Genomic DNA, 21,437 nt, shown 5'->3' with positions numbered 1-21,437 from the left:
ATCTCCAACTGCAGGGTTCTTGAGGCAATTACGAAGTTTTGAAGGCGCAGATTGAAACTCGGGGCGCTGAGGGCGCGCGTCAGGAACTGCTAAGGACAAGATGGGGTTAGGGAGGGCAAGCAGGTTGCCCGACGCCCTTTTCCACCCGCTGGGCATGGAGGGGCGGGACTCCGCCCCCTCCCTCACTTGATTGGGTTTAAATCACCACTCCCAAGGATTCCTGGCTGTGCCTTTGAGTGTGTGGCAAGGGATTGCAGATGGGGGACCGCTTGTCAATTCAGGGAAGTCAGCCTCTTTCTGCCACTGAATCCGCCCATCAATAGAGATCCGACTTTCCCATGGTTCACTGTGTCCCTCACCGCACAGGTGCGGAATCCAAGGTGCGGAGGGGTCTGGACCAGAGTCCGGGGCTATCCACTCATTCCGGGGTTGTGGGGTGTTAAAACGCGCGCTCTGAATAAAGACACTCCCAAACAGGCTTTGTGTGAGCCATATAGTTGTTTATTCACCTGGGTGCAGGAGGGCTGAGGCTGAAAAGGGCCTCAGCGAAGGGCGGTGGGATAGGAGTTGGTTTTACACGTTTGGGGTGGGCAGCGGAAAGCTACAGAAGTTAGTTAGCGGTGGGTGTTCTGCAAGCTGGGACGGGGTCCTAGGGTGTGGAGTCAGGAGGTTGGCAAAGCTGGGAGGGGGTCGTAGAGTCTGGAGTCATGAGTGTGGCCAAGCTCCGTTACAAAGTCCAACGGCCTTGTCAGTTGAGGCCCGAATAAGAAACAATAGAAGAATGTCTCAGGTTAGTTAGAAGCCCGCTGCAGGGGTTGATCGTTTCTTCCAGGAACTCCTCTGGGGTGTGCGTGCAGGTCACAGAGATTACCATGCGGCTCTCCGCGCGGTCAGACCTTACATAGGGTAGCACGCGTGAGGAGCGTGTGCTCCAGTGTGCCGGGCACTTGTGCAATGGCCACAGGCTCCCAGCCAAGGTGGTCAGGAGCCCACTCCCAGCACCTCTCTCCGCGCGCCCCGCCTCGCCATTCTGCAGGGTGGTGCGCGCGCCCTCCCACACCGCACGGGCTGGGGGCGGGGCCTCCGTGTTGTTGTTTCTCTGCGGCCCCGCCCCTGAGGGGGGCGCGGACCACGCGGCCGGAGGGCCCGCCTCCCCTCCCCCTCCCCGCGCAGCCCGCCCGCCTCTTTGTATCCAACATCCGGGTTTCCCCGCTGGCTCGGCTCCGTGGCCGCCGCTCCGGAGCCATTTTGGACTCGGTTCAGCTCCCCTCCCCCCACCCCTCCCCCCGTTCATGGCCCCTCCGGACTCGGCCCCTACGCCGGGGGCCCGGGCCCAGCCCCGCCGCGCTATGCCTGAGTCGGGCGCGCCCCGGCCCGTGCCCCGCCGCCGCCCCCCGGCCCCCGCGTCGCCCCGGAGCCCGGGCCGCAGCCTGCACCGCCCGCAGCTGCCCTGAGCCCGGCCCCGCCGACCGGCCCTTGGAGACCGAGCGCTGCTCGGGGACGAAGGCGCAGGAAGCGCGCGGGGAACCAGACCGAAGGAAGGAGCGGGAAGGAGAGCGCAGCCGCCGCCCGGCCCTGCGCGCCCCGGGAGCGCCGTGCGGCCCTGCCCGCGGGCTCCGGGTGTGCGCGGGGCGGCGCCGCGGAACATGACGGCGCCCTGGGCGGCCCTCGCCCTCCTCTGGGGATCGCTGTGCGCGGGTAAGAACGGGGCGCGGCGCGGGGACGCTGAGAGGGCGCGCGGGGCTGGCCTCTGGCGCCGCGCGGTGTTTACCAACAAAGGGCGGGCCCGCGGCCTCGTCGCCGCGCCACCTGCATTCAGCTCGCAGCTCCCGGGGCCGGGGCTGGGGGCGCGCCGGGTGCCCCGCTCGCAGGTCTTGGGGGCATGGTCTTGTCTGTGCAGTCATTCTGCGGGGTTCTGGTTCCTAGACGCGCCCCTGCGATGGGGGCCGGGACCCGGAGCCTCAGAGTCGGAGTTCAGGCTACGAGGGCGAGTGGAACCCAGGGAGAGAGTGAGGAAAACCTGACTGTGGGGAAGGGGGCCAAGCGGGTGAGCACATCTCATGGGGGCGGCAGGATTGTAGGTGCAGCAGCAGCGGCATGCGGGGAGGGTTGCACGTCCCTCAGAGTCACTAAGTGTAGTGAAGCGAAGGGGGCGGCTTGGCGCAGCCCAGGGAGTCCCCTGCATCCCGGACTACCAGTTTGCGTCGCGTTCCCGGCCCGGCGGACTGTTGGTGCTGGCTCCCACCTGCTCCCTTTTTCCCTGTCTTTGGCCCCGGTTGTGGAGTGCGGTCGCTTCGCGGGACCGCTTTGTTTGGGCACTTGGGAGCGGAGAGGGGGTAAGATGGAACACCAACAGGTCCCTTGTTCCCTTGGGCCTTCGGGAGGCACGTGGCGGGGTGGGTGACCCGCGCACTTAGCTCGCCGGCGACCACGGGCGTGGGGTTGGACGTGTTCGGCCAGCGCTTGTGTGCTTGGGGGTGTGTGGGTGCTGGCGTAAACAAGCGGAGTTCCGCTTGGAAAGCTTTTTTCCCCTAAGGCCCAAGCACCGATTTCCCTCTCCCAGTGGTGCGGGGGTACCCCTAACCCCGGCGGGCGCGCCGGGACGGCCTTTTGGCCAGTCCTGGGAGGCGTGGGGAGTTGGGCATTGAGGCGCTGGCGAGAAGGTCGGCGCTGCTGGTACCCGGCCGCCGGGTCCTGCGCGTCTTTGTTCCCAGCCCCCATTACACATGCAGCGCGGGTCCCCCGCCGCCCACGGTAGCAGCAGCCTGGAGTCTGGGAAACCCGTGAGGGGCGGGGCCGGGCGTGCAGGGGCGGGGCCGGAGTCCCCGCGCTGCTGCGGGGGTGGGGATCTGGGATCTCCGTCCCATTCCCACCGCAGTTCTACCTCCTTTGCGTCGTGGTGAGGCTTAGTTTACGCCGAAAACGAGTGAGTTCTGTAGGGTAGTAGCGCTCTCGCAGTCTGAGTGCGGAGACCAGAAGACCAGTTGGCACCTGAGCACCTATGGAAGGGGGCATTGCTGCTCTCCTGGAGCTGCTTCCTGTGTGCTGGAGGCAAAGTGGTGGTCGTGTTGGACTTCTGTTCCTCGTTTTTGTCCTGCTCCCTTTGGGATGCCTTTTCTCCAAGGAGGGCGGCTCTGAGGTGAAAGGGGAGGCATTGGTCTGCCAGAGGGAGGGCGGCAGCAGGCTGACTTGATAGGCACGCAGCAGCCCACCTGGCTGCCTCCAGACCCGCTGGGTGCCTGATCCCTGCAAGTGCTGGGGCTCTTCCTAGTCCAAGCCTTTAGGAGCGCTTCCTCCAGAGGCAAGACCGCTTCAGACCTGGGATCTGGGCAGCACGGATCTCACACTTCCCTCCACTTGGCAGGGCAGGGTGGCATCAGGGCCCTGGAAGGACTGTATTTCCTTTCTTTTTCCTCTGCTTCAGCCTCCTAGCTTGGACAGTGCTGAACAGTGTACCCTGCCAGGGCAATCAGAGTCATACTGTAAGGACCTATGTTCCTCCCCAGGGAGGAAGGCGGGGGTCACTAGGTATTTCTTGTGGTCACACCAGCCAGTCCCTGACCTGTGAGGAACTGTGAAAAGAGCTGCCCCAAGCCCAGTTTGGAGCAGATCTGACCCTCCTGTTGCTTTGGCTTCAGGAATGCTGTTTTTTTCTGGCTCCTGGCTTGCCCTTTGGAATAACCCCCATGCTGTGCAGCACACAGTGCCCTGGTAGAAGGAACATTTAGAAGAGTGCTGACAGAAATATTACATGAACTCTATGTAGACATAAAACTTAACATTTCCTAGTAGTCATGTTGAGAAAAGGAAGAAGAAACAGTCTTAGCTCGGGCTGCCATAACAAAATACTGTAGACTGGTGACTTAAACAGCAGAAATTAATTTTCTTAAAGTTCTGTAAGGCTGAGCCCAGGGTGCAGGGTGCTGGCATGGCTGGGTTCTGGTGAGGACCCTCTTGTTGGCTTGCAGACATCTGTCTTCTTACTGCATTCTCACATGACAGGGGTGGGGTAGGGTAGGGGGGTGCTTTCCTCTTTTTATAAGAACATGAATCGTGTCCTCATGACCTGATGGCCCCACCCTCATGACTTAATCTAACACTCACTACCTCCCAAAGGTCCCATGTCCAAATGCCATTACACTGGGGGTCAGAGCTTCATCGTATGAATTTTGGGGGGATTCATTCTTTCCATGACATGGAACGAACTTTAATAGTCTGTTTCACTGGCCAGGTGTGGTGGCTCACCCCTGTAATCCTAGTACTTTTGGAGGCAGAGGTGGGCAGGTCATGAGGTCAAGAGATTGGGACCATCCTGACCAACATGGTGAAACCCTGTCTCTACTAAAAATACAAAAATTAGCTGGGCTGCTGGTGGCGCCTGCCTGTAGTCCCAGCTACTTGGGAAGCTGAAGCAGGAGAATCACTCAAACCTGGGAGGCGGAGGTTTCAGTGAGCTGAGATCATGCCACTGCCCTCCAGCCTGGTGACAGAGCAAGATTCTATCTCAAAAAAAAAAAAAAAAGTATGTTTTACTTAATTTGATATATACAAAGTAATCATTTCAGCCTGTAGTCAGTATTAAAATGAGACACATTCCATTTTTGTACTGTCTTCAAAAAAATCCAGTTTGTATGTTACAGAAATCTCAACTCCAGCATTTCTGGTGCTCTGCAGAACATTTGACTGCTATGCTAGTGGCTACCGTATTGGACAGTGCCGTCTCAGAAGGGAAGGCAGACTTTATGCTGTAATAATGGCACATGGTGCTTGCCACAAGATCAGTTAGTGGTCAGTTATTAGTTCTTTAATAATTCTTTAAGTCTTTTGGGGCCTGCGCTTGGCTCAGCGTCCTTGGGAAACAAGCCATTTGGCTCTTGCATTTCGGCGGACATCCCAGACACTCACCTTGTAGCCTGCAAGAACCCCTGACACCCGTCTCTGTACTTGCAGTTCAGATCACAGGGCCTGTGGGGGTGGGATGAACAGTGCTCTAAGTGATGTGTCCAGAGCTCTTGGAGAGGAACCTGCCTCCCTCCTGTCCCATCAGGAAGTACAGGCCCTGATTGTCCTCATAGGCTGACCATTTTTTGACCCTAAGGCATTTCTTGGCCACTTCCTTGGGGGAGGACAGGCAGAGTGAGCAAGTGAAGTGAAGTGACCCTCATCCCTCAGGCCTAGTGTAGTGGTAGCTGCCGAGGACATGGGCTACACAGCCATGGGCTGTGGGTGGTCCTCCCAGGGAAGAGTGTTTTCTGCTATCTGTCCTTGTACCTGCGGGGCACTCGAGGAATGGGTACCCTCCCTAGCTCTTAGGGGCCCTTCTAAGACAGATGAAGTGAGAAACCTGCCCGTCTTCCCAGGCCCTACAGCTGGGTAAAAACATAAAATCTGAACCCCGTGGCCTCCCATTGCTTGGGTGGGCCTCTGTGGTGTACTACTCTGTGGGTCTTTCTGGGTATCAAGAATCTCCAAAAGCACCTGGACCTCTGCTGGCATTCACCTAAGGAACTCCCCTTACAGGGAGCCATTGAAGAGCCCACATGCTGTGCAGTGATCCTTGATGTCATAGCCCCTTCTGAGAATCTGATGAAAGCTGTGGAGCCTTTGCCCAGGAGTTCGTAAATCAGTGTATATGTGCATGTGTGTGTATATTGCACGCCCCCACTGTTTTGCACAGATACAGGGAACCTGCTGCCCCTGATTAGACTCCTTGAAGTCCTGGTTGCCCTGCGCATATCCACTGGAGCAGTCCTACAGGGCAGCTTGTCCTGGGGGTGAGGGGTGCTTGTTCCACCTTGTACCTTACTTACTCTGCCTTTTGTGATCCTGCCGGATGTTCAGATTCTAGCCCTGGTCACTCTTTCCAGAAAGCTGCCCCAAGTGCATGCCATGCGTTCAGCCACTCTGCTTGGGAGCTCAGGGTAGTGCAAATGAGAACCAAGGAGTATTGGGTCAGGAGTTTAGATCCACTCATAGATACTGACCTGTCACCGTGGAATGGGATTGGGTGAGGACTGGGTCTGGATAATGCTTTTGAGGGTGACTCCACACAGACTCTAGGTAGTCCTGAGGCAGGGTCCTGGCTGCATGGGCCTCAGTCCAGAACGGGGTTTCTCAGCCTTGACACTATTTACATTTTGGGCCTAATGATCCTCTATTGTGTATGGGGGTTGCAGGTAGTGGTGGGTTGAGCTGTTCTGTGCATGTGTAGGATATTTAGCAGCCTCTACCTACAAATTCCAGTAGATCCTCTTTAATCATGTCAACCAAAAATGTTTCTAGATCTTTCTAAATGTCCCTGGCAGAGGTAAGGGCAAAATCATCTCAGATTGGGAACCACTGATCTAGAATGTTCTCATGCTTTCAAAGAGGCACCCGGTTGTAAGAAGTAGGGGTAATGGCTTATGAGTGCATATACATCCTCCCTTTCTGGATTCAGGGTTGGAGGTTAGGTCTCCTCAAAGCCTAGGAGATTCCTGCTTAGTTGAAATCTACTCAGCACGTGACAGTTTGGTTCAAAATTAGTGGTTCTGGTGTACAGCTTCCTACCGAGGAGAATCCTGGCGTCCTTGAGTTTTCCCAGAAGTGGTTCGGGTTTCAGGGAGGCGGAGGCTGTGGGTGGCTGGGCAGTCTGCCTGCCCACACCCGCCCACTCGCCTCTGACCGTTGCCTTAAGGCTGGCATTCAGCTTCTTCCTCCTGTACATGCAGAATGTCAGGAAGTGCCTGTTGCTGGCGACTTTCTGCCTGCCCAGCACTCCTTCTCAGCTCACCTGGGAGCCTCAGGAGCTGAGGCTAGCCTTGTCTACCTAGCGGAGCACAGGGATTGTAGCAGGCCGTGGGCATGCCTTTTCCCCTGAGCGGGCCTGCTGTGTGGCGCTCCAGGGAGCCGCAACGGCTGTGGGCCTGGAGTCCCCAGGCCGGGGACACCAGGGCAGGTGGGCAGCCTCTCCCCAAAGGTATGGGTGCAAGTCTCTCCCCTCTCCTCAGGGTGTGGTGGCCAGATGGGAATCTGAGGGCAGGGCCAGCCTTCCTCCTGTGGACCTGGGGAGGTGTGGGCAGCGCTGCTTAGACCGGCGGCCAGCACTGGAGGTGCCGGTGGAGCGGTTGGTATCTGTGGAGGCCTCTCTGTTGGGCTTGGCAGGCTGGAGGCCCCCTGTGGCTGCCCCCATGTTTATTTTCTACTCCTCCCCTGGCCTGGTCTGAGCTTGGCTAGGGAGCGCTTTCTGTGGGACTGTGTCTCTCATCTTGAACTCCGTGAGACACAGTTTGCTGTACTGGGAAGTGATTACAAACTGGGCTGTTAAGGTGGAGGAGGCATTTTTCAAAGCCCAGGTTTCCAAGTGCTCCACATCACTGGTATGTGAAGTGCTTGCTGGGGTTTAGACTTCCTACTTCCATCTGTTTTCGGGGTCTTTACAAAGAGGACTTTATTTCCTTGTCAGAATTCTTTCTCTTCCTTCCCTCCTATTCTGTCATCAACTTTGTGTTCCAAAACAGACACCCACCCCCTTGTTCTGGGCTTCCTTCTTTGGTCTCTCATTCTCCACCAGACTTACCGTTCCATCCTAGCCCTAGAGGTGCCTCTTCCTTGTGGTCCTGGGGATACCGTTCCTGGATGCCCAGGTTTTCTGGTGGTGGAAATGCTGCTGCCTTCTTCTCACTCTTCGTTATGTTGGTCAGTGATGTCTCTGACTAAGACAATGGTAGGTACTGGAAATCAGTGGATAAAGCAGGCTGGGATTGTTAGGCGTCAGCCATGCCTCCTCCTGGCCCAGGACCAATAATGGCTTCCCGCCTTCGGAGAGCCCCATGCTTTCCCCTGGTTATTCTAGGCTTGCTGTACACATGCATGTGCCTTTTTCAGATTCTTTCCGGGACTGGCAGCTCCAACTGGGTGTTTTCATTCATGGACACATGACCTCTGGAAGGGGGTGTGGAAAGGAAGCCTGCTCCACTGGGCAAATGTGAGGCCCTCTTCCCAGGGGAATGTTTTCTGGAGGGGTCTGACCTGCTGGACAATGGGGCTTCTCCCTGACCAGTTTCTGGGCTGGAGCTGAGGTGTTCATGAGGCAAGCTCATGCTCTTTGCATGTGTTCCTCTGCCGACTATTTCAGTTCCACTCTGACAACCAAGGAGGCTAAAATTAGTTCTGGAGAAGGAAAAGGAAGGCTGGTTGGAAACCCAAGCCCTTGGCTGGAGAATGGAGGAGGCTGCTTCCCAGGTTTGTGCCTGAACATTTCGGAGGATGGGACCAGACCAGCTGTTATCTGTCCGTCTGAGGAGAGGGAGGGGTCCCTGTGGCCTCCCAGACCTGAACCAATTAAAACAGGAGACTGACTTGGAAGCTGGCTCTCTGGAGTGTTGGTGCCAGGATGTTTTTTCCTTCTGGCTTGTGCAGTGGTGCACAGTGTTTTCAGGTATGAGGACAATGCCTTGTAATGAATGTCCAGTGTCATTGACAGCCCTCCTCCCTCTCCACCTCCAACTGGGTTATGATGTGTCCGTTGTTTGAGAAAGCACGCATGAGTTTTCCCAGCCTGGGCTGGCAACCATGGTTTAAGAACTCTTATTTCATGCACTTTTTGGGGATTTCCTTCTCACTGAAGTTTGATGTTGGGTTAGAGGGGAGCCCTGGGGGCTCATATAAGAGGTCCAGCTTCTCTGTGTGCTGGGGACATAGTGAATCAAGGCTCCTTCTGGCCTGGAGCTGAGGTGTTTCGTGAGGCAAGCTCATGCTCTTTGCATGTGTTCCTCTGTGACTATTTCAGTTCCACTCCGACAGCCAAGGAACTCTGGGGCTTAGAAGCTAGAGGAGCAGAAGGGTTAGAGAGATGAACTCTGGGGCTTAGAAGCTAGAGGAGCAGAAGGGTTAGAAAGATGAACTCTGTTTTCTCTTCCCACCCGGCTAGTTCCTTGCCTGAGGGTGAGACCTGCAAGTCAGTGTGGGAGGAGGAGGAGAAGGAGAGCGCAGGCAATGCAGCCGTGTCTCCCCTACCCTGAAAAGCTGCATCCAAACCTCCCATCACTGAGAGGTCAGCCACCCTGGGGCAGAGTTGGGGGAGTAGAGGTCACTTTAGCCCTAATTTTCTCATTTTTAAAAATTTTCTTAATTTTTAAACAAGTAATATACCTACATTATATTGCAGAAATTTAGATGTTACAGATAAAAGCAGGGTCTCCGTTATCACCTCTGTTCCCCACCCAAGGCCACCTCCAAAGGTAATCATTTTAAGGTTGAGGTATATTCTTCCAGACATTTTCACTTGTGTGTGCATCTAGAGAAGTACTTATAGAAATAGAGGCTTTTTTCCACCTAGAATGGTATTCAAGCATTTAAGTATAAAATATATACAGAAAAATGTACAAGTAATTACTGTGACAGCTGAGAAGCATTTTCACAAACTGAATACACCAGTGTAGTCAGCATCCAAGTCAAGAATCTGAAATTTTCCAGCCCCCCATCCCCAGCAAGCCCTGTTTGGTTCCATTTCAGTCTCTACTCACATTGCTATGGTTAACTACTATTCTGACTTCTAATAGCGTAAAATAGTTTTTTCTGTTTCTGTGGTTCATATGAATAGAACCTTATAGTATAAACTGCCTTGTGTCCATCTTTTCCTCACCGTGTTTGTGACTTTAATCTATGTTGCATGTCATGGCTTTTTTAACTCAGAGATTTGTTTTGGCAAACTTTCTGATACATATGGATCTTTTAAATAACTATATGATATTCTAAAGTTTAAAAATATAGACTACATTTTATCTAGTTCTTATTGATGGGCTTTGTGATTGTATAGAATGTATATGGACTGTTTCTCAAGGATAAATGAAAAAAATAATTTCTGGGTCGTAAGACATGTATATTAGTTTTAGTAGATCTGAAAAATGGTTTGATTTATTTATTGATTGAGGCTACCGAAGTGATGGCAGTGGGGGTAGAAGCTGGGTGATATGTCAATTGGTTCTGTGAAATGCTAGATTACAGAGATTGGAAATAGCCTGGCTTTATGAAGGGTGCCCGGACAGGGAACGGGCTCACTTCCACTGGCTTAATTGTGAGGAGACCTGGAGACAGCTTCTTGGGCCTGCGTCTCCAGACCTTGTGCCTGAGTCTCGTGGGTAGTGTGCTGATGAGGGAGGTATCAGCGGACTAGCCAGGTTGTGCTGGTCTGGGTTTGGGATGGAAGTGCATATGTGTGTTTATGTGTGTTCACTTACGATGCTCCATGCTGCCTGCAGCCTCTGAAGAGACTAAGGCACTTGCCGAAGATTGCCGAAGAGCTCTTGATAACAGGGCACCACTGGCAAGCCGAGTGCATTTGGCAAAATCTGAGTGTGACAAAACTGATTTCATATGTGGTGATAATGATGGTGGGGATATTGGAGAAACCTGTAGCAAAACTATTGTAGAGTCTAGTGAGAAGCTTTTCATGACAGAAGGAGCTCTGGTGAGTTTTTGTTCTGGCTGAGTGTATGCCTTGTTTCCTGTATAACGCTCTGCCACAATTGGCAGAAGATGTAGGGACAACAGTTTGGGATGATTTGTTCTCCAAAGCCCTTGCTTCCCAGTCTTGTTCTGCAGCTTGCTGGCTACTCTTTACTGTTATATTGGGATTCTTTATGTAAGTCCACTTGTCAGGCCCTGCTAATGGATTTAGATGACACTCAAGTTTATGGAACTGTTTCTAGTACAGATGATACTCCAATCAGCTTTCCCACATATTATGTTTGATGTGCACTGTTTGTGTCTTAGTCTGCTCAGGTTGCCATAATGGAATACCATAGACTGGGTGGCTTAAACAACAGAAGTGTATTTTCTTACAGTTCTGGAGGCTGGAAGTTAAAGATGAAGGTGCTGGCAGGATTGGTTTCCAGTGATTGCTCTGTCCTTGGCTGGCATATGGTAGCCTTCTCGCTATGTCCTTTTTGCTGTGTGTATCCACTCCAGGTGTCTCTTTTTACAAAGATACCAGTGCTGTTGGACTGAAGGCCCACCATTATGACCTCGTTTAGCCTTAATTACCTCCTTAAAGGCCCTATCTGTAAATATATTAATGGCAAAACCTGCAGTTACATTTGCACCAACCCGGTAGTCACATTGGGGGTTAGGGCCTCAACCTATGAATTTTGGTGGGATTCAGTTCAGCCTATTACTGTCTGAAACAATAAAGTTTGGTTGAAAGTGAATTCTCTTTTCCTCTTGAGTGACATTTTGGAATGGAAGTTACTTTTTTCAGGGCTTTGCCATGGTGTTTCTGTTGTTCTTGCTTAACACTTTCAATGGGCAATCTTATCTGCACTGGTGGGCTTAATTTCTGTGTATGTGTGCAGGTTCCCTTGCCTTTGGGCATGCTATGATCCTGAAAATATGTCTAAAAGCTGGGTTAAAAAGTAGTTAGGGAGATGCTCTTTTCTGATAATCAGGATCAAATCCCTTTCTGATGGTAACTGGAGAAACTGGAAAAAATAAAACTTCTTTGGTTGAAGGCATTATATAGTTAAGAAGATACTGAAGACGTACCAGGCCAGTATGCATGAGAACAGAGGCCTTGGGTGATGATTTTGGTAACTGGGTCTGTTTTTAGTCAGAAGGGCAACTGAGACATTGACCATTGCATTTGATAGCTTTGTGGGGCTGGGAAGATAGGAATTGGAGTTCTAAGTAAAGGGTGGGCAGAGTCAATCACTTCGTTGGGCTCGATATCCCAAAGATATAGAAATGAGGCGGACCCATATGTGACAGACCCTTAGACTGAAATATTCTGGGACACTGGATGTGGTGGTACACACCTATAATCCCAGCTACTTGGGAGACTGAGGCCAGACGGATCAGTTGAGCTCAGGAGTTAAAGACTAGCCTGGACAATGTGGTAAGAACTCATCTCAAAAACAAAAAAATTAAAAAATATGTATTCTGGGATTAATGGTACCTTTAGAAATGTTAATTCTTTCTGGAGGATTTATATCATCCTAGGCCTCAAGTTAGCTTTACAATTTTGCAAATACAATGACTGGCTGGTAATTTTAAGTAAACAGCCAGCAGAAACATCACAGTTGAAGCCAACCTGGGTGACCTCCACATTGGAGTTGCCATATACATGTTTAAAAATAGTGTTCACTGTGGTCAAGCAAATGAGAGTGGGAATTTCAGGGGACAGCTGAAAACTATAAACCAAAAAATCTGTTAAAGAATTGTTCTGCATAATAACAAATTAATCAATCAGTGAATAATTTTATCGGGGGTTAGGTGAAACTGGATAGAGAATTAGTGAATTGGATGATAGATCAGAAGAAAATATAAACTGAACCATGGACAGGCAGAAAGATGGATAATACAGAATAAAGAGAAATACATAGAAGATGAAGTGAGCAGGTTTAAGATTCATGAAATCACAGCCACAGAAGTAAAGGAGAGAATGAGGCAGAAAAGAGCTGAGAACTTTCTAAAATGAATGAAAGACATAAAGCCACAGATTCAAGAAATCCTGTAAATCTCAGGTAAGATAATAAAATTTAAAAATCCACATCTATTTCCATCACAGGAAAAATTCTGGAAAGCAAAGACAGAGAGAGAATGTTGAAAGCAGCTAGAGAAAAAAAGGCATTACTATCTATAGTTTTACTGAGAGCTGACTTCTCAGTAGAAACAGTGTAATCCAGAAGACAATAGAATGATATCTTAAGTGCTGAAAGACATAGTTGTCAACCTAAAATTCTGTATCAAGTGAAACTCTCTTTCCAGAATGAAGATGTCATCATGTTAAGTGAAATAAGCCAGACACGGAAAGACAGATACCACATGATCTCACTCATGTGGAATCTACAAAGGTAGCTCTCATAGAAATAGAGGGTAGAATAATGGTTACCAGAGGCAGTTGGGAGGTCAGATGGGGAGAAGGTGGTCAAAGGGTACAAAGTTACACTTAAAATTTAGGAATAAGTTCTGGTCTGTTGCACTGTCACTAGGGTGACTGTAGTTAGCAAGAAGGTATGGTATATTTCAAATAGCCAGAAGAGAGGATTTTGAATGTTCTTACCACAAAGAAATGATAAGTGGTGATAGATTTGCTAATTACCCTGATTTGATCATTATGCAATGTATACATGTATTAAAACATTTTGTACACCATAAATACGTACAGCTATGTGTCAATTTTAAAACAAAACTTTTTTTTTTTTTTTTTTTTGAGATAGAGTTTCACTCTTGTTACCCAGGCTGGAGTGCAATGGCGTGATCTCGGCTCACCACAACCTCCGCCTCCTGGGTTCAGGCAATTCTCCTGCCTCAACCTCCTGAGTAGCTGAGATTACAGGCACGCGCCACCATGCCCAGCTAAATGTTTTGTATTTTTAGTAGAGATGGGGTTTCACCATGTTGACCAGGATGGTCTCGATCTCTTGACCTCGTGATCCACCCGCCTCGGCCTCCCAAAGTGCTGGGATTACAGGCTTGAGCCACTGCATCCGGCCAAAACAAAACTTCTTAAAAAAGAATGAACATGTCAAGGAATGTGTTGTTCTTCAGACTGAAGGAAGATAAATCCAGATGGAAGGTCAGAAATAAAGTGAGGAATGAAGAGCAATGAAAATAATAAATTTTCAGGCATTTATTGTGAAAATGTGTTACTGAGTTTGAAATACCACAAAAACAAAATGCATGGCAACAATGCTATATGTGAGAGCGGGGTGGAAAAGAATTTACATTGTTCTGAAGGTTCTTACAATGTGCAGGAAGAGAGAGAACTACCAAGTAATACTAAATTTTGATAAGGCATGCTATCATCTCTAGGGTAACCAAAGGGTAGATTATAACTTTCAAGCTAACAAAGGAGACAGACAGGCCGAGTGCAGTGGCTCATGCCTGTAATCCCAGCATTTTGGGAGGCCAAGTGGGGAGGATTACTGGAGCCCAGAGTTTGAGACAATAGTGAGACCCCCATCTCTACCAAAAAAAAAAAAAAAAAAATTAGCCAGATGTGGTGGCATGCACCTGTAAGCCCCAGCTACGTGGGAGGCTGAGGTAGGAGGCTTGTTTGAGCTCAAGAGTTTGAGGCTGCAGTGAGCTGTGATTGAGTCACTGCATTCCAGCCTAGGTGACAGTAAGACTCTATGTCCAAAAAAAAGGAGACATGGAATAATAGAGAATTCTTCAGTTGAGAAGAAAACAATAAAGGGAACACAGACCAGATGAGATAAATGCAGCTAATATTCCTAATAAACATATGATGTAAAAATTATTATTTTAAAGACAGGTTCTTGCTCTGTCACCCAGGCTGGAGTGCAGTGGCACGATCTCAGCTCACTGCAACCTCTGCCCCCCACCCACTCTGGCTTAAGTGATCTTCCCATCTCAGCCTTTGAAGTAACTGGGACCACAGGTGCAAACCACCACACCTGGATAATTTTTTGTATTTTTGGTAGAGATGAGGTCTCCCCATGTTGCCCAGGCTGGTCTCGAACTCCTGAACTCAAGCAATCTGCCCTCCTTAGCCTCCCAAAGTGCTAGGATTATGGTCATGGGCCACCATGCCTGGCCTGATGTAAAAATATTTAAAGATGGACCTGAATACTGATTAAAAACTCTGAATTTGTGGGTGGAGTTGGCTTAATCTAGAGTGATGTGATTGGGCTGTTTGGGGAAATTAGTTGGATTCCCCTGAGAAATATCTTCTGTTTTCTGTCTGGAGGGGGCAGGCCTGGATGCTAACATCCTGGAAGTCGTGGGAGATGAGAACTAGGGTTTCTGTATTTGGTGTATTGTTCTGTATATCCCTTGTTTCAGTGTGATACCTGTGTCCTCAGATTTGCCTGCTCCTCTTTGTCGAAGAGACTCTCTGTTTAATTTTCTTTAGAAAATAAACATAATCTCTGCTGGGTTGCGGAGGGGCAACCCTCATGAGTGGTGGTGGGATCTGAGGATGTGACTGCACCTTACCAACTAACTCTTCTGTCTTTAGACTCACCTTTACCCCATTCCTTCAGAGGCATCTGGTGCCACAAATTCCTGAGTTTTGAAGGGTTCTGTGAGGAAGTTACATTGCTTTTCTGCTTTATCCAGAACAAGCTTAGGAGTCTGTGTGATCAGTTACCATTTGTGTTCATAATGCTTTCCAGCTTTGAAATGTCATTTCCGTAGTTATTTTCTGTTCTCTTTGTTCTTACAGGTTTATGCCGTAAAATGCTTTACTGTGGGTTTAGTGGGACCACAGGAGGCAGCAAAAGAAAATGTTTGTGTATAATCCTTGACCTTCACCCGGACGCTCTCCTTCCAGTGTTCTCCAGGAATGATGGGTCCTGGAAAAGGCATGTATTTCAGAGCTGTGGGAGGATGGTGCCAGGGCCTTGTTTACAAAGTCCAAGTTGGAAGTGACTTGAGGTGACCTGGCTTGGTTCCTCGTTCCTAGGTGGGACTTCTGAAGGCAGATGGAGCTCCTCCTGTCACCTTGGAAGGTGCTCCTGGACTTACATTTCTGGCATTTGTAGTGAACAAAACAGTAGAAAATACTCATGCAAAGTATACAGAAATGCTGGAAAAAGTATAAACAGAAAAATTATAAGAAACACTCTTTTAAAATGCACATATATAGCTGCATGTATAAGAAGTAAGGGAAAAGCATGAAGGGCCTGGAAACTAGACCTGTATGCCTTCACTAGCTGAAACTGCTGATTCTCTGGGGACTTTGCCTGTCTTTATAATTTAGAGGTATGGGTTTAGTAGCAGTATGGACAATAGGAGACAAGATGTGGAATTGAGACTGAGGCCTTTGCATGGCCTCAGATTTCTGTTGGGTTATACCTTCAATGAAAATGTGGGCTAGAAGAAACATTCATTCTTGAAAATGAGACTAAATAATGGAATTGTCTGGGACCAGGTGGGGGTTGGGGTGGGGGTAGTTTCTCCTGAGGATTTATAACCATAGGCCTGTGCTCACATGAGTTTGGAGTTTATACCATCCTGTTCTCTGGTAAACTAAGTTGAGAAATTAAAGTGGTTCCAAATAGTTGATGTGCTAGGGAGTTTGGCATAAGCCAAAAATACGTTACCTTTGAAGGGTTGCCCCTTTAAACTTGGCCTCAAAGTATTCCAACAGAAAAGGCTCCACTGAAAATAAGCTCAGTATTCAAAATTCTAAAGCCACATGAGGAAACAGTACCATGAGTAAAGTCAGAAATAACAAATGACAGAAGCAGACTTTCAAGAAGTTAAATTACAGAATTCTGAGAGAGATTTGGAAGTATACCAAAGCATGGAAGTACCAAAATTGACCAGAAAGGCTTTTTTAAAAAAATAGAACTTCTAGAAATGAAAAAATAGAATAATTGAATTTATAAATTGAGTAGAAGAACTAAACAACAGATTAGACACAGCTAAAGAGAGGATTAGTGAATTGCAAGTTGACCTTCAGGAATTATCTGTAATGGTGTTTAGACACAGAATTGGAAAATAGAAAGGAGGGTTAAGAGACTGGACAGAATGAGAAGGTCTAATACGCTTGTAATAGGAATTTCAGAATCATTGAATATGAAGGTGTAATATTCAAGCTGATAATAGCCAAGAATTTGTCAGAATTGACAAAAAACACAAATCATTAGACTCTAAAGGCATAGTGAACCCTAAGCAGTTTAAATTTAAATATATACTTAGATGTATACCTTGAAGTGAAATTGTAAAGAGAAGACTAAAGGCATAGTGAACTCCAAGTAGTATACATTTAAATGTATACTTAGACACATATTTTGTAGTAAAACTGCAAAGAGAGAAAGCAGCCAGAGAGAAAAACAGAATATCTACAAAGTCAAATTAATAGGAGACTTTTCAGCAACAGTAGTGGAAGCTAGAAAATAATGGAATAATATTTTCAGAGAGCTGACATAAAATAACTCATCAATCTAAAATTTTATGTTCATCTAAATTGCCATTCAGGAAGAAAGACAAAATATTTTGAGAAAAGCAACAAAGGCTCCTCTGCCAAGAGATTGCTACTGAATTTTTTTTTTTTTTTTTCCCCAGTAAGCACAGTGATCTCAGAAAGGACAGAGTTACAGGGAGAGATGAATGAGCAGGCAAGCTGATGACTGTATGGACACTTAGAAAATGCAGACACAAAACATGTCTGATTTGGGAGCTGGGTAGTAAGAACAACGACGTTAAATACTGAACATAAGCAATATGTTAAATTAGATGTACGTTGGAAGAGTCGTTAGAGTTTAAAATATTTAAGTTCCAATGAGGGATGGTAGAGATGTTGATTTAGGCTTTTAGTGTAAATGTACCCATTAAAGTTTATAGGCCTAGCTCGCAATGGAATAGGAATGAGATGTATAACTTCAAAAATGACTAAAATAGGAAAATTTAAAATATAATTTAAACAGAGGTAGCAGTAGAGAAAAATCAAATTTAAACATACCCAGTAATCATAAATGTAATGGGACTGAACTCTAATTAAAAGACAGTGTTAGATTGAATTAGGGAGAGGGAAGAGAGAAAGATTCAAGTTGGAAAAGAGAGTTTTCCCAAATATTAACCACATGAAATGTCATAAAGCTATGTTAGCATTAGATAAAATGGACTATTTGACAGAGCATTACAAATAAAGAGGGTTACTATACAGTAAAAAAGTTTTATTACCAAGAATATGTAAAATAATTCCTGCAACTGAAAGGAAAACAGTCCAGTAGAAAAATGGGAAAAGGCACACACAGGCAGTTCTTAGAAGGAAGTGTTAATCACGAGAAGGTGATCAGGCCCACAAGTAATCAGGGAAATACAGATCAAAATTGCGTACCATTTCATACTCACCAGGTAAACCCCAGGTGGGGGCTGTCTTCTGTTGGGAACTTAGATTGGCACATCCTTTCTGGAGAACAGTTTAACAGTGTTTAGTCGGTTGATGATGTTCAGACCCTATGACCTAGCGAAGAAATGCTCACACATGAGCGCACACACAAAAATGTAAAGAAAGAATTCATGAGCGCTTTGGTTAGATCCACAAACATAAATAAGAGTCTAGTAGGTGAGTGGATACTTAGTTATGCGAGGTTATATAATGGGCTGCTTCTGAAATCAACGCGCTTTAGAGCTGCAGGAGAGGCAGCAGTATGTAAAGAACATACACTCCAGAGACAGGCTGCCTGGGTTTGAAACCCGATTTTAACTCTTAATAAATGACTTGGGGAAGTCTCTTGGTGCCTCAGTTTTTATAAAATGAGGGCCTCCTTAGGGTTATCATGAGGATTAAATAACTTATTATTTGCTTAGTATAGGGCCTGGGATGTAGTGTGAGCTGTGTAAGTGTTAAATAAATTGTGGATCAACCTGGATGGCTTCCAAATACATGGATGAAGGAGAAAAAGCAAATGTGTTAGAGATTGTATTCAGCTGCTAGAAACAAGCAGTCATTTATTCTCTCAGGCAAATGCAAAGACACAATGTTGGAATGTTTTGGGTTTTTCCCTCCCCTACTGTATGTGCCATTCCACAACATGCATACACGTGTATGTGTGTCAGGGTCTGTTTCTGTCATACACTCTAGCCTTCCTCCCTGGCCCCTTCACTCTCTTCAGATTCTTTCCATCTGTATACCCTGCCTGGCCTTACTCTGGTCCTGGGGAGGTGGTGCAGATGCTGCTGTGTGGAACTGGGGGGTGTGGAATCATAACATGGAAGAGTCACTGCTCTTGGCCTTCCTTGGGTCTTAGGGAGGGACCTCCTAGGGCAACAAAGGTGGCTGAGCAGACTCAGGGCTGCCTTTCGAGGGGTGCTGTCTACAGGGAGAGCTGCCTCTCCTCTCTGGGCAGTTGTGAAGGCTGGACACCAGAGGGAGAACACTGGCCCTCCTGAGACATTCTTACTTGTCTTCCCCTTGGGCATGGAGGCTTCTGGGAGGGTTTGCCTCAGTGCTGGCAGAAGCAGACCTAAGCAGATGTAGTGGTGAGTGGCACTCCTTCTCACCACTACAGTGCCCACAAGGGTAGGGCTGGGCACCTGCTCCCTGGGGTAGGCAGCTGCCAAGGGGCTTCCAGGAGCTAACTGTGCAGTGGTTCTGCTGGCCGCTGAGGTCACAGTTCCTTTAGGAGATATTGGCTGGACTGGGGACACCCAAGTGTAGAGCTCAGGGACTCCAGGGGAGGTGGGCATGGACACTGCACCTCTGAAGCGTCTCCTCTCCTCTCCTCATTGCGCTTTGAGCCTCTCACAGATAGGACCCTGGTGAGATTTTCCGCTTTTCTCCCCAGGACACAGTGGGTGTGTCCAAGGCCAGCTAGACTAAGCTGCTTCACAGGAAAGTGAACTCCCCGGCGTTTGACCTCCTGATGCCTGTCTTTGAGCATCACAACTAGCCAGTTTAGGTTCTGCTACCAGGAATGTTGGTTCTGAGTGCAGTCTACACGTACTGTGTGTGTGCATGCACTGCGTGTGTGTGTGTATCTGGGAGTGGCGTCCTGCCAGGAGGGAAGGTTTGGGGAGCACTGGGTACTTTCTTTCCACTGGGGTTAGGCCCCTTGGAGCATAGGGACTGCCCCTCGGGCGCACTGCCACTTGTATACCAGCTTCCTTTGGAGGTCAGCAGTTGGCATGGCTGTGACTCAGGGATGCAGCAAGCTCCTTGTCCTGGTGTTTGGGGGGCATGCTCACTCACCTCAGGGCTATGAGGCAGCAGGCCTATGGGGATACCGCAAGCACCCGCGTCCTGGGAGCATGGCTTCCCCTCCTGCCAGGTTAGGCGAGTGGGCTGGGGGTCAGGGGGAGCCTCCTGTGTGTGGATGCCCTGGCTTCCTTGGTGTGGGCGGAAATCTGTATCTGTTAAAAGGTGGAGGTGGCCTGTGGTTGAAGTATTGTCAGGAGCTATTAACAGCTGAGTGTGTAAAGAAGCAGAGTTTGGGAAAGAGAGAGGAATGGAGGAGGCCCCGGGTCTCCAGCTGGCAGCAGAGGCCTGTGGGGAAGGAGGGCATGGAATGTCACATAGGGCTCTGAACACAAAGCTCTTGTAGGCATGGCGTGACTTGATGGTCTAGGGGTCATACTGGGGACTTGTGATATGAGGAATTGTCATAGGCAGTAGGGGGCAGGTGTGGCTCTAATGTAGTAGCCAAGTGTGCCAGGCATTGTTCTAACCACTCTTAAAGTGCATTAACTCATTTAGTTCCTGCAGCTACCCTAGGAGGTAGGTACTGTCATTACCCCTTTCACAGATTGGTTAGGTAGCTTGCGTAGGGTCACACATAACTGTGAAGTATTGGAGTAGGACTTGAAGTCTGGCCGGCTCACGGCTGCCATTTTTCTTGGGGTCGCATGTAGGAGGATCTGGTCAGATGGTGGTCAGGTGACATCTTTTTTTTTTTTTTTTTTTTTGCTTTCACTCATGTTACCCAGGCTGGAGTGCAATGGCGCGATCTCAGCTCACCGCAACCTCTGCCTCCTGTGTTCAGACGGTTCTCCTGTCTCAGCCTCCTGAGTAGCTGGGATTACAGGCACCTGCCATCACACGTGGCTCATTTTTATATTTTTAGTAGAGACCAGGTTTCACTACTTTGGCGAGGCTGGTCTTGAACTCCTGACTTCAGGTGATCTGCCCACCTCGGCCTCCCGAAGTGCTGGGATTACAGGCGTGAGCTACTGTGCCTGGCCCAGGTGACATCTTGAACCCAGGTCCTTCAAGATTTGGAATTCCCAACCTCTTCACTTGGATCCTGCCCATGGTAGTCTCTGACTTACCGGCTTGGAGAGAGGAGGCTACTCTGTTTGTTAGCCTCCCTTGTTTGGACTCCCGACTCAGCACAGGGGCTCCTTGCTTGTCTGAATGGAGATGGAAACTCTTTGAGGACCTAGGGCTTGGGTTGTAGGCAGAGGCCATCCCTCCTTGTTGTCCCTCCTTTCGAAATCTAGCTCTAGCCCTGATACCTACATACCCTCTGTCCATCTGTCTGTCCATCCATTCGTGATCTGTTTGGAATGATTCTGCCACTCAGGACGGCAAAGTTCCTGCCTTGGTCAGCTTTCCAGTCTTGTGGAGAAAGCCTGACATTTAGAAAGCAGTTGTCGAGTACATGTATAATGTTTTATTTCTCGTGCAAGTGTTCATTGTGTTATTTCCTCTTGGAGATAATTTTTGGTTATGTTATGCTTTTTGGTTATGGTACACTTTTTGGATGTCTGAAATGTTTCTTTAAGCAACAACAGGCCATTAGTCAAGGGTGGTTAAGTTAGGTGATAGGGAAGCACAAGGGCCAGTGGAAGTAGAGAGCTTGCCTGGTCTCACGGGAGAGGGAAGAGCTGAAATCCAGAGGAAGGTGGGGAACCTTACAGACGGAGCTGGCAACTTACAACTTATGCTAGGCCTAGAAGCCCAGCTCCGTGGAGGGTGTGACATTGAGGTGTGGCTGCAGTGAGGGGAGGGTAGGGGAGTGCCCAGCTCCGTGGAGGGTGTGACATTG

General features: G+C 48.7%; 1 protein-coding gene across 1 annotated transcript in view; it reads left to right on the top strand.

Moving 5' to 3' along the window:
- Nucleotides 1–1,214: 1,214 nt before the first annotated feature.
- ACVR2B (activin A receptor type 2B) overlaps nt 1,215–21,437 on the top strand; it is a 38,850-nt gene continuing 18,627 nt past the window's right edge. The window contains exon 1 of the mRNA XM_017508386.2: nt 1,215–1,698. Coding sequence (XP_017363875.1) covers nt 1,647–1,698 — 52 coding nt within the window. The 5' untranslated portion in view covers nt 1,215–1,646. The remainder of the gene's footprint in view (nt 1,699–21,437) is intronic.

Source organism: Cebus imitator, unplaced genomic scaffold, assembly GCF_001604975.1.
Source record: "Cebus imitator isolate Cc_AM_T3 unplaced genomic scaffold, Cebus_imitator-1.0 Scaffold391, whole genome shotgun sequence".
Taxonomy (NCBI): domain Eukaryota; kingdom Metazoa; phylum Chordata; class Mammalia; order Primates; family Cebidae; genus Cebus; species Cebus imitator.
This window is presented reverse-complemented; position numbering and strand designations above follow the sequence as displayed.